The sequence below is a fragment of the Triplophysa rosa genome, linkage group LG7 (genome assembly GCF_024868665.1).
Source record: "Triplophysa rosa linkage group LG7, Trosa_1v2, whole genome shotgun sequence".
Lineage (NCBI taxonomy): Eukaryota > Metazoa > Chordata > Actinopteri > Cypriniformes > Nemacheilidae > Triplophysa > Triplophysa rosa.
The window spans coordinates 13,619,359-13,636,660 of NC_079896.1; the positions used below are offsets into that span (position 1 = coordinate 13,619,359).

The 17,302-nt window shown below is 38.0% G+C and overlaps 1 protein-coding gene across 2 annotated transcripts; it reads right to left on the reverse strand.

Moving 5' to 3' along the window:
* Positions 1-1,520: 1,520 nt before the first annotated feature.
* Positions 1,521-17,148, reverse strand: os9 (OS9 endoplasmic reticulum lectin). Of its 2 annotated transcripts, XM_057338500.1 has the most exons (15): positions 16,962-17,148; positions 16,390-16,566; positions 14,703-14,766; positions 12,243-12,319; positions 11,986-12,084; positions 11,593-11,794; positions 10,071-10,229; positions 9,433-9,542; positions 8,065-8,104; positions 6,612-6,703; positions 5,300-5,527; positions 4,987-5,221; positions 4,115-4,321; positions 3,324-3,433; positions 1,549-3,028 (listed from the first exon to the last, which is right to left on the reverse strand). In XM_057338500.1, the coding sequence occupies exons 1-15, from the start codon at positions 17,109-17,111 to the stop codon at positions 2,891-2,893; spliced, it is 2,088 nt and encodes a 695-aa protein (XP_057194483.1). In that variant the 5' UTR covers positions 17,112-17,148; the 3' UTR covers positions 1,549-2,890. The 2 variants fall into 2 exon arrangements, with proteins under 2 accessions (XP_057194484.1, XP_057194483.1); XM_057338501.1 differs by lacking the exon at positions 4,115-4,321 and having other exon boundaries at positions 1,521-3,028.
* Between the last annotated feature and the right edge of the window lie 154 nt (positions 17,149-17,302).

Below are 17,302 nucleotides of genomic sequence, written 5' to 3' on the forward strand. Positions count from 1 at the left end.
ATCCACAAATGCGTGCACTGATCCACAAATGCGTGCAGCGATTCACAAATGCACAGAAAGCGATCCACGAATGTGCAGAAAGCGATCCACAAATGTGCAGAAAGTGATCTACAAATAAATGCCATTGAAATAAATTTGTAAATATTTTTTATTTGCAAATCTCATTGTATTTATTTGTGAATTCCATTTCTTTTTGTGGAACGTCTAACATATATTTATGGTTCGCTTTTTGTGCATATGTGGATTTAAAAAATGTTTGTGAAACTCTCTATATTTATTTGCCGATTATAGTTTATTTATTCAGAATATTGCAACAATTCTGATCCCATACACAAAAGGGTTCATTTCTGGAGGCTTCATTTGCTCACAATACCACCTGGTGGCCAAAGAGTGTAAAACAAGCAGATACATTACAGGTGTGCCTGATGTGGTCTCGGATACACTTTATTTGGCGCCAGTTAAGGCTTAGAAATAACGGTGAAGAAAAAAATCAGTTTCCACATAGATTAATCTATTTATATGAATATAATGTGTATTTTCTGGTGGTATATAATGATTGTATAACATAACTGTGTAATAAACGTATTGGCCTGAAATGAATGGGTAATGTATGGGGCCGTAATGGACGCTCGGGCCGGACGGGCGGGCGTTATTAACGCGAATGCACGCAACGCGAAGGCATTAGCGAGACGGACACGTATACATGTAACGCAATGACACGTCAACGCCTCTGGGCAGCTATTTACGTCATAACAAGTCAGTCCCATCTACTTGAATGGGGCAAGGCATTTATTTCTAAAATCGCTGGCAAAAATCACAATTAAACAGGATATTTCCGATCAATAATTAAACATGACATGAACTGTACCATACGTTTGGTTTTCTAAGCTTAAATTACGCAAAAAAAGCAAAGATACTCTTTTATTATAGAGATGGGAGGGTCTGTAATACTTCCAATTGGAGAACCCCTAACGGCTAACAAAACCCATTAACATCCATCCAAAAAACTACCATCTGGTCTACGTTCCTGCATGCCGCTGAAGCCAGGGTGTTAGCATTAGCCATTTCGCTTTTTTGCCTAATGGTTGCAGGCTTTCCTTTTAAAAGGGCTTTGGTTAAAGTCCCTGTGAACCGGAAGTTGCGATCGCTTTTACTTCCGTATTCTTACACATTTCCGAGTGAAAAGGAATTTTGAAAAGGTTTGCGTTTTTCACTGCGAATTGATAGGATGTGTAAAAACAGCTGGTGCATTGATTTTAAAAATGAAACCGGCAGCAGACTGACAGTAGAAGTGGAGGAGTTAACGGATGCTCCGGCCACGCCGTCTAATTTACGTCATTTGAGATGGATAGTCATTTCAGGGCAGAAGTGCTTTTTTCAGATTTTAACTGAAGATAATGAGGGTACATGAATTTTATAAAGAAAATGACCCACATTGATAAGCTATTTACTGTAAACGCTACAATATTTCATAAAAAATAAGAATTGCAAATTTAATTTCACTGGGACTTTAACGATTTCTGCCTTTCCAAACATGTTTTCCCAACTTGACAACCCTCTGACCTTGTTCGACAGATAGACAGCAGAAAGTTTTCATGCTGGTGAACAGGTGCGAAAGTCTCAGATTTATTCTATTTATTTTGTTTTTGCTGTTTATATAGACAAGAATTGTAACAGACAAGTATGATTTCCCATGACATTTTATGGGTAGAAAAAACAGCAGCTTTAACCACTCCCATTCCCTCATAGATCAAATGTGCTTAGATTTGAAAATTAGGGTATGCTAAAATTATTAAACAATTCAGGTAATAATGAAACATTGTTTACATTATACCAAATAAACCATTCAAATTTACAACAAAAAACAGCCCTTAAGTGCCAAGAACATAGAAATGGTGCCTAAAAGTAGATTTCTAAATGTTTGGCAGCGTCTTTCACAGCGAACCTTAAAGGGATAGTGCACCCAAAAATGAAAATTATGTCATCATTTAACATTACTCACCCTCAAGACTGTTCCAATCCTGTATAAATTTCTTTTTTTCTGCTGGACACAAAGAAATTTATACAGGTTTGGACCAACATGAGGGTGAGTAAATGATGACAGAATTTTCATTATTTTGGGTGAACTATATCACTTTAACAGAAAAACAAGAGTATACATTACACTGACATAAAACTGCTTAAAGCCCAGGGCTAGGCTTCGTACAGTTACAAATCTGTCAACATATTTTCAGTCCAATGGGCAAAATATGTATGCATGTAAGAAAAATAAACTAAATTTTACTCAAAGTGCAAGAAATCATAATTTCTACCACCATACATCACTCTTACCACTTAAATAAAAAAAAGGAAATAATGGCATGTCTGATTTATGCAGATTTTCTGACCCTCAAAAGCAATATTATTGTGACTGTATTGTTACTTTGTCTGGTCATGAGAACAGAGTGGTCTATAGTTCCTTGAAGCAATGACTACATTTTCAAAACACTAGATAAATTGCAAGTATTTGTGTGATAGGAGGACATTCTATCACACATTTAAAGAGCATTGGTAAATGTCAAAAAAGTTTTTCCAATCTAAAATCAAATGTGAAGGTGAATGGACACAGAATGAAAGTGATTTGTATATTTGTACATAAATTAAGAGAAAACAGGCAGCAACATGAACAAATCAGCAATGCTCACAGAAGATCATCAGAGCTCATGGCAGTGGGCTGAACTCATCAGGGTTCACATGACCAAAACGTTCCAGAAGAACCACAATGATAATAACTAAAGGATAATCAATTGCACACTGTTGGAAAGTGAAGCCTGATCAGCTGTTTGTTCAGGTCAGAGAACAATGTCTGTCTCTGTGTCCCTTAAGTCCACGGAGTTTGAGAATAGATGTCTTAGAAGTCTGCTTCATCAGAATCACTGTTTCCTGTCGACTGGCTCTCATCCTGTTTCTCCCCCCATACAAATCTGTAGTTATTTTCTAACTCTTGCTGTCTCTTCTGTTCTTTATTTACTTCCTCTGTGCCTCCAGTCTGTGTGCAAATACAGCAAACACAAGAAACACATTACTAACCAGTAGGTGTCTTTTTTTTTACCAATATAAGGTGGTTGTGTAAACACAAACAGAAAGCAGACAAACGGGTATGTTAAAACATCATGTAAACTGAAGTCAGCATAATAGACCTGTTTAAAGGAAAACATACCAGACAGGCCAAGTTGTGTGTTTAATTTGTCAATAAACACATGCAGTTGTTTACCACATCAATAAATGTATTTATTAATGTATATTGGTTTGACTTGTAAAACTGCTTTTACTGTTAAATATACCAAAAGATTGATCAGAAGTTCTCTAAACGACTTCGTATCCTCCTCTGTAAGCCACTGGTCTCCTGCTTCCTCCACTGTTTTACGGGTTAAAATCTTCACTTCAATCTTGCCTGAAAAACATGTCCAAAATCCTTAGACATTGACACAAATTCATTTAAACAACTGCAGCCACAATGGTTTACCAGCAGAAGACCACAGATGATCAATTTTTCTCTCCCACACACACACATACACACAGCTGAAAGATGTAGAGACAGGACTGATGCATGCAGAGAAGCTAATGAAGGCTGTGGGAAGTGATAAAGATGAGAGGAGCACGTTCATGCTCATAAACCTCCATGTTTTATCGGCATAAACATTATGTCAAATCCAAAACCTGAAAAACTGGAGTAAAACCCTGTGGTGACAAATAAGGGTGAACACCTTAATAACGTTATTTTTTCTTTTAGTATCATTAAGGCAGACAAGGATCTGTTTTCTATAGCCATGCAAAAGCCAGCATCAAGGGGGAAAACACCCAAATCATTGTCAGATCAAAGTTTTCCAATATAGTCTGAAGGCACCCAAGTTTAGAAGTGCCCTGCGAAGACCACACGTGTGAAATAGATTCAAAGAGAAGAAAAAGAAAGAATTAAAGTTATGTTTATTTTAAAAAATGACCAATGAACACTTGGAGCAAATCTAAAGCAGAAGAAAGTTTTCAGAAAGATTTCAGAAGGAAAAATTAGGTCTTCGTCCCACTCACAAAGAAAAGCAGGAACGCGTGTGTGCTGGTGTGTGTTCCGGCCTACCTTCGGCCTTGATGCCGGCTCTTTCTAGCTGTTCTTTGACCACTTCCTGAATCTGCTGCCACTGGGGGTCGCCCTCGCCCAGTTCCTTCACCTTCACACCACCCTCATCATCATCGTTGCCCCCGGCAACTGCTCCTGCAGCCACACCTCCGCCCACCTTATACTTAGTCACCCTGACTTTAACCTCACCACTGCTGCCTGCTTCGGCTTGGGTGAGAGACAGAGGGAAGGGGAGGTTACCGCGGATACAGCGGAAATTCTCACTCCCCATTTCACATTTTATAGTCTCTCTATCAATGTAATGGCCCAATCAGCGTTGAACTACAGTATGACAGGGTGTAGTGTTAGTGTTAGAGGTGATAATGATACTTTGTCATACAAAGAATATAGTGGCCCCCCGAAAAACAGATAGAACCATTGGATAGCCAAATAACAAAACTAAGGGACATTTGCTTTAAAATAATATGTACAAACAAAAACAAGTTTAGGTAAGTTTGAGGAATAGGAACGGTTGTTCAAGCAGTAAAAGTGTCCATTATTAATGTGATGGAATATAGATGTAGTCAGCTTAGTCACCAGTGTAAATATGAAGGGAACCAACTTTATAAGTTTACTAAAAACAGACCGAAAAAGATCTAGCATCATTTGTTTGCAGATGCGAGTTGGTTAGATTTTTTTGAGGGCCACTGTATAAAACATACATACACATTTATAGACATTATACGATGCAAATATTGTATAGTTTGTCACATGCAAGTCTCGAAATACCTGGGTTGCAAAGGTGAAAATTACAAGCAATTCAATGAAGCATCCATTCATGTACTCACATCCGCACCTGTTCACTCACCATCCGTTCTCTATATTTACTGTACCTGGTGTTTTAGGAACCAGGTTTGGGCTGCCGGCTGAATTGCCTCCCTCTTTTGTATGTGGAGGATGTAGGTTTTCATGCACATCTGTGTTTTTTTCCGTTTCTCGTTCACTCTCATGTTCGCTTTTGTCTTCAAGACGGTCCAAAAGTTTCCCCAGCGTGTTCTCCAGAGTTTGTGTAGCCTGAGACCGATCAAACTCCCCCTTAAGACCTTCATTCTCCAACTCCTGCTGGGCCTGGAAAACAAACACTCACTAAATGCAAATTCATGGCAGTGTATTGCCTAATCTGTATGCAAGCTGTAGAGCACATACTTCCTCTATTATGTTGTCAAACTCTTTCTGCATCTCCTCTTTTAATTCTTCTATTTTAGAGGAGGGGACGGTCATATCAGCCATCTCCTCTTCAAACTCCTTCAGCAGTCTTTCATCTTCATTTCCTTCCTGTACCTCCACATCGCTTTCTGTCATCTTTCTTTTTTCCTTCTCCTCTCCCTTTTGAGAAGACTGCTGGCTCTCGTTCTCCAGCTCGGCTTTCCTGTTCTAAACATTAAATCAACATTAGTGGACTCATGCCTGTATCAAGAGTCAGGTAGACAATGACAGAAATAATGTACCTAGGAAACATCTGAATTAACAAACTGAAATGACAGTTATGTGGCAGAAACAAGAGAATTAAAGATGAGGGCGATGGTTTGCATAATAAGATTGTGAGAATGCATAACATAATCCATTGCAAGGATGTAAAGGTGTTGACAATCAATTAACCAAGAAAAAAATACACAGCTATATCATTTTTCTGAGTCGGTTACCCATTAATTTAATGTAGATATATAGATAACTCTGTATTTCCACCCATGCTTCCCCGCGAACTGCCTAAATACGGACAGCACACATCACATTCGACTGCACTGATTGGGGTGTTTTTGAGGCCTCAGCCACTGACCTGGATGAACTCACTGACATTGTGACATCCTACATCAGTTTCTGCGAGGACATGTGTGTTCCAACCAGGACTTATTTAATATAACTTGTATAACCCCAGAATGAATAAACGGGCAGGTAATATCATCACAGACCCCTCTCACCCCAGCCACAACCTGTTTGCACTTCTCCCCTAGGGCAGACGTTACAGATCTCTGTCCATCAGAACATCTAGGCATAAAACATGTTTTTCCCCAGTGCCATCTCCAGCTTAAACAGCCAACACAGAAATTATTACCCGTTTATTTTTCCTGTAATTTATTGCTCCACTCCTAATTACCACCTCTCTCTCTCTCTCTTAAGTATTATGTAAATACATAGGCTTTTCATATTTTATTTATACAACTGTATATGTAAATGCTCCAAAATCTCCAAAATTCAAAGATCCAAATTTGATAGAACATTATTATTATTACCTCTAGTTTTACTTATTAACACTTACTAATTGTTCTTCCGGTTTTCATGTCACGTATATATGCATGTACCAAGTGCTCAAACACTTGCACACACTTGGCCAATGAAGTGAATTCTAATTCTGTTTAAAAACGGGTGCCTACCCAAACATCCACCACACAGTGCACACTGCCCTCTCGTGGACAGAAACATAACTACTTCCTGTGACTCCAAGAACTGCAATATTCACCTTTTGGTTGCTCTCTCTGAGGTGCTGCACAAACTTCATCAGGTCTGCTGGGTCTGTGATGATTTTAAAATTAAACTTTTCCTCTCCAAATACTGAACAAAAAGAGAAATAACATAAGAAAGGGGAAGCTGCATAATTTGTATTTAACAATCACTTCTTTATTTTTATTGAATTGTCAGGGCTCTAGACTCATTTTTCCCACTGGTGCGACCCACTTTCTCAGTAATGTTCAAACTTACAATTTGGTCGCACACTTTTTTATTGTAATCATAATGACCTCAGTCGATGAATCATTCTGTTAATTTGTCACTCCGTCTTTTAAAATATTCGGCTATAGACCGCTTTATATTTGTGCTTCAACACTTACTAGCCCAATAAATCCAAAGAAACTTTGTATTTGTTATTCTATACAGTTCTTATTATTTAGTTTTATATTCAAGCTATATATTGGCTATGAAATGATTTGACACAAATATAACCTGTCACTCTTCACAATCCTCCTTTACTGCCCTCTTTGCAAAAAGCTGTAATTTTGCCACTGGCCTTCTTTATTTTTACCACATAAAATTAAATTAAATTAGCTAGCTCAAAACTCAAAAGTAACTCAGAACTAAATTATTATATATGTACTTTACTACAAATTGTCATAAATAAATTTTAAATACTAAATCTTATTAACCACTCTTGTTAAATGGTCTTTGCACGCTTGTGTTCTGAGGTGTTTTGAGTGACTCATTTGATGGGTTCAGACAGTGACCACGTTTACATGGACAACAACAATCCGATATTAACACGATTAAGACAATACTCTGATTAAGAATGGACCATGTAAACAGAGCTTTCTGGTTAGCTTAATCCGTCAGGCAACATGTTTTTGAGCACATTCACACCCAGCTGTAATTCAGGTAAAACTATTCTCTAAATGCGCCATGTGAAACGTATTCTGTCTTCCGACCTTGCTTTTGATTAAAGTGTGAGGGAGGGAGACAGTTCAGAAACCGATGTGTTCGACTTCATTAAGCGCTGCGCAGAACGATCGGAATATCACATCAATGTCAGTGTTTTAAAAGCTTATATGGAGCAGTCTGTCCCGTAGTGCTTTTATGCTGTTCGGTCTGCACAACACCGAATGAAGTCAAACACACACTTTAGTTTGGACAGAGAGAGTGACGAGCTCTCTGCTCGCTCTTTCCTGCAATTATCACAAGCGCGTCATAAATCACATTAAATGTTAAAATAAATCTTTGGGGGCAAAAATTCGTTTTACGCACTCGCACCAATGCGACCCATTGAAATTTGACCTCGCACGTTATAAAAAACGATCGCATTTCGAGCATTTTGGTCGCAGTCTAGAGCCCTGAATTGTATTTATTGAAATTGAATACATATATTTATTTTATTGTTATTATTATGTAGATTACTTAATTATTTTATGCACTAAAGGTTTTCTTACTGTCATCATGCGAAGAGCTTTTCTGAGGCTCCTGAGGGTTCTGTAAGATCGTTGTAAAAAATAAACATGAGCAGTGCCATTAAAGAATTTACAGTTTTACAGAGATTAAACAACTGCACAGGAGTAAAGGCAACAGGAAGTGTTGTATGTAGGGGTGTAACGATACACTCAGCTCACGATTCGGTACATATCTCGATGCTGGGTTCACGATACGATACACATCTCAATATTTTGAACAAAATTCAAAAATGAAACTGAAATTCAAATAACATTTATTTTCAAAATATTAACAATTACAGTAACTTATTTTGTTGCACATACAACTTAATAAAGAATTTTAACATTTTAAGGCTTAACTGAAATTAGAATTAAGATCAGTGTCAATTTTGACAGCAAATTTTGATTTAGTTTTAGTCATCCCAATTTATCATAGTTTTAGTCTATTTTTGATTAACTCATTTAATTGGTGTAATTAAATGTTCCAAAAAATGTTTTAACTGTTTCGACATAATTTACTTTACCTTGGAATTAAATTAAACCAGGTCATTACCTTTATTTTTCAGAAAAGTTGAGTAACTACTGGATATGCATTGTTGTAACACAGAGAATATTAGACCATGAACGACATGTAGCAGTTCATTCAGTCTCATTTTGACTCAATTGACTCGTTCGTTCAGTGAAGGGCGTGTTCATTCAGTACATTCAACCAATGAAACGCTCTGACAGAGCTCACGCTCAAACGCTATTGGCTCGTGTCTCTTTGAAGCTGCAATGTCTTTGCTTGAGACAGTAATGAATGAGAAAAATCTTTCAAAAAGACATATTACATAAACTGCATTACATTTCTTCAATCATGCAAATCACGTACTTGTTTTTTAGCATGTCATTCTATCTTTTAATATACAGTACGACTCACTTCATCGCTTCTCTGATCGGAACAGCGCTGGTTTCTTTTGGCTTACTTTATGTTGCATATCACGTTATGCAGCAACTCACGTTAGCGGATAAATTAACATTGGCAATTAAAAACGTTTGTGCTGCCTTAGTAATGAGTTTTGGGGTGACTCGCCTGCAGTCGCGCTTCAAGTTTGCTGTGTTTTAACGGCGATTGTGAAGGAAAATATGACGCTTTGTAAACCACTTGGAGACACAGATTGTGTCTTGTGCTTCTCTCTCTACCTCACATGTGAGATAAGCACACGTGACGCGCTGGCGCAGATTAGGTAGCGTCTTGACTGCTGAACGAATAGAATTAAACATATCGTAAAATATCCCCATCTCTCTCTACGATGCGCATCGTAACATTTTTGGACCACGAAATATCGTAATACGAAGTATCGTTACACCCCTAGTTGTATGAGGCTCTACCTCTGTGTCTAATGTATCTGACTCTGTGCTGGCTGGTTTAGTAACTCCCTCCCAGAAGTCCTTGTCTTCTGGCTCTTCACTCACCGAGTCCCCCTCAGCTACTTCAGCTTCTACAAAACACAAAAATAGATGTAATGTTGTTTGATGAGGCTGAGATTAAAATGTCATGAAGATACCTGGCGGAAGATTACACGTACATACATTTATAGTTAAAGAAGCAAATTATTGCCAAGACTTCACCAGAAGAAGATTCACTTAAATAAAGACAGTAATGGTCTTTTTTTGAAGAACTTATGACACAAAAGTGTAACGCAAGATTTTTCAGTTTTCGAAAGAAAAATGTCAACACCCTTGTGCTCCAAGTGGTTAACAGAACTTTGTTAGAGGGCTGTTTACCAGCTCAAGTCAAACAAGGCTACATGTATTCTGAATGCTAGATATGACTTGGATTGTAAAGTTGTCTATGAGTTTTTATTTGACAGTAACAGCAAACCTCTCTTCAATAACAATGTGTGTCAATAACACAAACAAAATTGTAAGTGTTACATGTTGACGTTTAATACTAAGGGTGCAAGTATGAGCATCAACAACAGTGCTGCTTGTCTTAGCAAGCATTTTATCGCTGTCTGGATGCTAACCTTTGGTCTCTGACTCTGAAACTGAAGGCTCATCTGAACGGACTGTGGCCGACTCTGTTTTGTCGTCCTGAACTCCCTCATTCTTTTCATCCTTTGACAAAATTTCATCAAGGTTCCTGAGCTCCTCTGAGATTTGCTCCACTTTACGTTTGGTGTCGGCTGAGAACGGAAAGAGAGTGAGTGAGAGAGATAGCTGCAAAGACAGATGTCCAAGTGCTAAAAATAATGCATCAATTAGAGGACAGTGTATGATTAAATGTCGGCTGATTGCTTCTCTGGAGACCTCATCTCTGAGGGCAACACTTCCGTAGAAAAGACATTTTCCATGAATAGAATAAGTAGACAAAAGACAGAACAATGTATCTATCATCCAAATCAGACCACTCTTAAGTCCAATTAAAGCTTTGCGGGTCTCCTTTAACCGGGAATTCTTCTAAGCTAATTCGCACAACGCTTCTCTATAGACCCCTTTCTCGCCGACGTCACGCTTACATCATGGCACTAGCTGGAGGCAAAACAAAGGGAAAACTGGAGGCGGCCAATACAAATCAGTGCAGATTCGGCCACATAAGGAGTTTAAAATATCATCTTGTTGTATTGTTTAGTGCCACAATCGACAGAATACAGTCTCCAATTTGATATTTTAACACATTCCCCTGCTATTGCCAAACAAAAACACTGACGACAGCTGTAGTTAAACACAATAAAACAAGCGGACTGAACAGAAACGATCATTAAACATGCTCGCGTTTCACTTCATAACAGTAACCTAAGATTAAAAAAACGACTGTCTTTTGTTGGTGTGGATTATGATTTGGTTATGTGTCTAAAAATATCTCACGTATGCCTAAATCATAAAGGGGGAACAATGTTATTTTTCACATAGCGTTAACTTTTCAACGCATAGGGTATGCTCGCTAACTTTGTTAGTTATACAACTAGCCATTAACTATCGGCCAGAAACTAAACATAAAAGAAACTGTTTGTCATCTATTTTTAGTTGTCACAAGTACATTAGTATAAAGGGAGAGGGAACAGTGAGAAGGCTCACGTTATGTGTCAGGTTTGTGTTCAAGTAAATGCATTTGCTAACGGTTGCCACTGTTAGCACACGCAGGCATCTATAGATGTATACGCCCTCAGTTAAATCTTTACTATAAACACTTGGTTTCTCTGTCTGGTAGGTGTAGATGTCAGGCCACTTAACTGAAGGTAAACATGTCAGTTCGTCTCTGGATCCATTGAGTTAGCGTGTACAGGTAGGACAGAGTTAAAGTCAACTTTTTAAAAAAACAATCGCGGTCCTAGACAGTGAGTGACATTACATGTTTAAGTTTAATCAGATTTTTTTCGAGTCATTCTCAAAAAGCAAGCAAACAAAACGTGCTCCCTAGCTTTAGTAATGTGGTCAGAGGGATTTTTCTGCCTCCAGCTAAGCTCCACCCTCAAAAACGCGTCACAATGTTTACTAACAGGAAAGGCGTCTATAGCATTAAAATGTAGTAAAACTGCTCCAACTTACAGACTTGAGCTTTGACGTAGTCCATATACTGCTGGGCACTGAGTGCAGGTTGGCACACAATGCCTTGCGGCTTGGCAGTTGATGGAGGGCGCAGGAGGGGGTGCTGGCACGTACGAGTTGTGTGCACTGTCAGTACGTAGCGACAGGACTGAGGTTCATCCACCCGTGCAATAAAGTCACTAGAGCCCTCCTCGCAAAGAAACTGTTATTGAGAAAAAGCAGTCACATTTATAGGATGTGATCCCTCAACAGCTCACTTCTAAAATCTTCCTGCTATTTACATTAATGATGGCAGGTTGACCTGAATAGGAACATTTTGGTAACAACATCTACATGGCCTGGAAAAACCAGGTGGGACTATGGGTAGATGTGTGTGTGGGGGGACTCTCTTACTCTAACTTCTGTTTCTCTGGGATTGCCGTTCAGGTCACATTTGGAGCCGTTGACATAAGACTGACTGTGGTACCTTTTCAGTTTGTGCTGCTTAGATGCCTAAACACAGGAAAATGAAGATTTTACAATTTAATCAAAACAGATGTGTACTTTTTGACTTAAGTTGCCTTCTAAACAAGGAAACAGGCAATTAAAGAACAATTGAGAGAAAAGAGAATTTGTATAAACAAATTTAGCACATTAATCTTGAGCTTTACCTTGGCAGTTTCATTAGACCAGTCAAACTCTGAATCATAATATCCCAAAAAGAGCACATCTCCCTTGATCTCTGAATCTATAAGCACAGACATGAAATGGCTTTAAAAAGAATTGTGCATAATTTAAACAACTCTGTAAATGTGATATTAAATGTTATTTTGTCATGTTAGCAATTTATTCAAAATATCAGTCTAAAGGTCAAAGCTAAAAGCCAGACCAAGAAAAATAAAATTACATTTTATAACATTAATCCCATAAAGTTATATATTAAAACAAATTTTACGACATATTTTATTAAAAATGTTTATGAAATACATTTATTTCATGCCAAGTATACTGCAAATCCATTTACGCTTTATGTACCTAATTAACTACCATGCTATTGTTCTTTTGGTATACTAAATTGGTATACTTAAAGTCTGCTAAATTAATTTTGTACTTAATGCACTTTAATTGTGCGGAAGTACTGTAGTGCTAAGGTACAATTAAGATATACTTAAGTATATTTGATTGTGCTAAAGTGGAACTACTGCAAGTATACTTCAGGTACACTTTAAATATTTTGCATTAAAAGACTGATATTATTTAAAAAAATCATACAATACTTATCAAAAGTGACATTAAAACACATTTTAGGCTAAAGGCTTCTCCACACCGGGACGATAATCGTGCACGTTTATCGTCAAAGTTTAACACCTTGTGACTAAACAAAGGGCGCCAATGTGAGTGTGTACACCGGCGCGCAAAACACCAGGCGTAAAAGCGTCATTTTTAAAAACGCCTCAGGCTCATTTTTTTGGGCTGACCAATGAGATTGGTGCTTTTGTTCATTTGCCTGGAGTTGCTGAAGTTACAGTAAAACATGAGTTGGTTGCGCTCAAGCACAAAACGGTCTTGCCAAATACACGAAGAGGAAGCAAGATGAATTCTCCTTCTGTGTGACAAGCGAGTATCAGAAGCATAGGCCGTTGCTGCGTCCCAATTCACATACTATCCGTCCTAAATAGTATTCGAAAATAGAATTAGTATGTCCCAAATTGTAGTATGTTGAAAAGAGTATTAAAAAGATTCCCAGATGGTCTACTACTTCCGGTAGAAATTCGAGTGCAGAATGATGCACACTCTAAGGGTTAATATTACCAACAACTCACCGCGAGTAGGCGGAGTTAAGTGACATTAATAAAATTAAATAACTGATGCGTCACTAAATTAATAAATAAAAGCACAGAGTTAACATTACATATGAAACAATGAATGAATAAATACTTAAATGGAAAGAAGAGCTGTATTTTGATGTGTGTGACAGTTAATGGCCACAATGTTGTCTAGGCAACAACGACCACTTCAGTTTCCTGTTAGTATGTCCCAGTGTGTGCATATTGTTTTGCTACACACTAAAATGTATATACAAAAACAGTACATACTTTTAGTGCATAGTATAAGTAGGCGAATTGGAACGCAGCACGTTTCTCAATTCCAAGAAAGCAAAGAACGTACTGGTGTTCTCGTGGAGACCAGTCTTGCGAGGCAGCCTCGGAAGAACGAACTTGAATGGACAAAGACGAATGGATGCGCCACAGTGACTTCTGGGACTTCAAGCGGGTTCTGTACACACAAGGCTGCAATAGATGCATCCTTGATATCGAGAACACATCCGGGTATTTTCATGCGTTCTCTGTTCTTGAGTATTGGAACGGACTTTGACGGTTATTAATGACGTAGAGCGAGAACACAAGACCGCTGAAGAACACATTAAGAAACGGCCATAAAGTTGCGCAGAGCCACCTTGTGTACCGGGGTATTTCTGTTTTTCATTAAGCGCCATCTATGTCAGGGAGTGAATTTGCACGTTCACTCGGCTCATCGCCAGTTTAAAATCATTTGGGTATGAACACCAAAAAAATGCTGGCAATGAACGCGTGCGATTATCGTCCCTGTGTGTACAAGTAAGAAATGTGCATTGTGTACAAGTAGTACTCCAAATAAAGTTTACTTATAATTTTATATTAGTAAGTCTTGTATTTTAAATGTATTGCTTTTTTACTAGCGAAGACAAATATGTTTAGTTAATTTTCTTATTAATAGAGATGCACCAATGTTTAATGGCTGATTTTTGGTCAATTTAAAAACCATCTGTAAATCTGGTTAAAGCGTGAAAAAGGTTGATATAACAAATCAATATTTTTTTAATTACCTTCATGAAGGCATCGAGTTGTATAACATCTGTTTAATCATAATTTTTTCTTTGGGTAAAATAATTATAACACTTAAAATGTACTTTGGACTGTTAAATGTTAAATAGATTCAAACCACATTCAATGTGCATGCGCATCTATTTTAACAACAAAAGTTTAGTAAGTAAGGGATATCTGTATCGGCCAAACGTTATTCATCTCAATGACAAAAAGTGTCCAAATCAACCTGAATTCATCCTTCATAACATGAACGATTTAACATACCTTCTAAATGGTATTGCTTAACATGCTGACCATAGCAGAACTCATAAGTCCACCAGTCTTTGGTCTAGAAACAGGACAAAAACAACAGATGGCAGGTCACTGTGACATGCATTTTATTGTTTGTATTAAGTACTTTCAGCAATGCATCTCAACCATTTTTATATCAAGGCCCCCCATTGTCCCAAACAAAACCTGAAGGCCCCCCTCCCAATTTCTATTGAAAAAATATTTTGTAGCTTGGAACCAATCACATTCTCGAAACTCATTCTTCAAATGGCAATCATTTATTAAATCCTAGTCATCCACATCTTTTTTTATATTTATGGGCTTTTTGCCTTAATTGTGATAGGGCAGTGGAGAGGTGACAGGAAAGAGTGTAGAGACAGGGGAGCAGGATCGGCAAAGGACCACACGAGACGGGAATCGAACTCGGGTCGCCATGAGTGTACTAGTGCTATATGTCGGTGCTCTAACCACCAGGCTATTGGCGCTGACCCTAGTCATTCATATCTATCAGTAGTAGTGCACATTCAGTAGTGTTATATACAGTGCCCTCCACTAATATTGGCACCCTTGGTAAATAGGAGCAAAGAAGGCTGTAAAAATAAATCTGCATCGTATCTTGTTTTGAACATCTACAAAATTCCAACATTTCATTCAAGTAAAACAATTTGAAGTGGGGGAAATATCACATTGTGAATTTTTTTTCTCAAATACACCCTGGCCACAATTATTGGCACACCTAGAAATTCTTATGAGTAAAATATGTCCCAAGTAGATTCCCATTCATATAAAAATTTCCTGAGCACACCAAGCTGACTAGAAACAGTCCAGTCATGACTTCTTGTTGCACAGGAGAATAATATTAAGCAACACAAAGCCCAAACCCCCTTAATCATTCATCACAATGGGTGAAACCAAAGAATAATATAGGTCCGTGTAATGCTTCACAATTCAATTTTCAGACCATTGCAAATACCAAAATGAAAAATTGAAACTAAATGTCTGCTTTTTCATTTTGGGGGTTACTTTGTCAATGGATTATAACAGCCTGTTCAGTGTGGCCTTGTGGTTTATATGAGATTACGAAAAACAGAATGGATGGATTTGTATAATTACAGGGTGGTTCTGCACACACACTGGCGACTCAAATTTAGGTTATAATAACACGTTAAAGTGCATTTTCTGGATAAGGGGGCTTTAAATACAAGGGTGCCAATAATTGTGGCCAACATGTATGGGAGCAAAAAATTACAATGTGATATTCCCTATAATCCCTGTACTTCACATTTTTTTCCTTCAATGAAATTTTGGAATTTTTAAACAAAAGATCAAATTGAGAAACAATGCAGATTTATTTTTACAGCCGCCTTTGCTCATATTTACCAAGGGTACCAAGTCATCATTTATTTACCCTTATGTCGTTCAAAACCTGTATGACTTTTCTCCTGTCAAACACAAAGATATTTTGAGAAATGTCTAAGTAGTTTTGTGTGAAAGTCAGTGGGAGACATCTTTGTTTGGTTACCAGTTATTCAAAATATCGTATTGTGTTCTACAGAAGAAAGTCATACAGGTATGGAATGACATGACGGTGAGTAAATGATGAAACAATTTTCATCTTTGGGTGAACTACCCCTTTAATGTTTCTGTCACTGTGCTATATTGTTTTGGGCGAGATGTCAACCTTAATCAGGCAGTCTGCGGTCTGCATGGGCTTGAGGAGCTCCGGGACTCCCGGACCATTGTAACCCTGCACGTCAGGCTCTGACACCGGGTCCTGATGGAAGCGAACTGCCTGCGCTGGCAGACGACACTCATACAGCTGCTTGTATTTGTTGGAAACCAACATCACATCTTCCATCTAAAAACAGGAACAGAAAGATGACAGAAACAGAGAAAAGAAAATGAGAACCAGGCAGAAAGATAACACGTTACATTTAGCTCACTGTAATGCGATATATTGTCGCCAGCAGAAGACTGTTAGATGCATGCACAGACAGATAGAAACGTTCAGAGAGATAATAACGTGCTGTCATATTAGCAGCAGGTTAATTCCACCACTTGTTACTTAACCAGCTTTACTAGCCTGTAAGACCAGTAGACAGTGGATTTAATGGAAACGTCACAATGCTCTCATATATATGCAGTTTACTGTTTGATTCTGCCTACATTCTGTCAAAAATGTGATTAAGCTAACAGCTGTTTTAGCAAACAAACATCTCGTGCTAACTGCAGCCAGTCGCAGAACAGTCTTACCTGTCCCATAATAACAGGATAGGGCAGAATCTGTATTCCATATTTCATTTCATTTAGTTCTTCCAAATTCAAAAAAGCAGACACGGACAAAAAAAACATACAGAAAAAACCATACAATCCTCTTAACCATTTAGTCAAGGAGGGAGCCATAGTCCTCTCATATCGCAAACTAGCGTTGTCAAATGACTTATTTTGGTGCATGTAGACGTGCCCCATGCAACGTGGATTGGACAACGTTTTGAAAAGTTGAGATATGATTGGATAGTGGAAACATCAGTCAAGTTGAGAGCGTGTTTTCATTGGCTATTTTGCCGTAACAGACGCTCATCAGCACGAAATTG

Excerpts from the sequence above, each read along its gene's own strand:
- os9 (XM_057338500.1), bottom strand. The coding sequence starts at position 17,111 with ATGGCTCCCTCCTTGACTAAATGGTTAAGAGGATTGTATGGTTTTTTC. Across the intron at positions 14,767-16,389 it reads CCGCAGACTGCCTGATTAAG|ACCAAAGACTGGTGGACTTA; the intron begins GTTGACATCTCG and ends TCCTGTTTCTAG. Across the intron at positions 6,704-8,064 it reads AAGCTCTTCGCATGATGACA|TATTTGGAGAGGAAAAGTTT; the intron begins GTAAGAAAACCT and ends CTTTTTGTTCAG.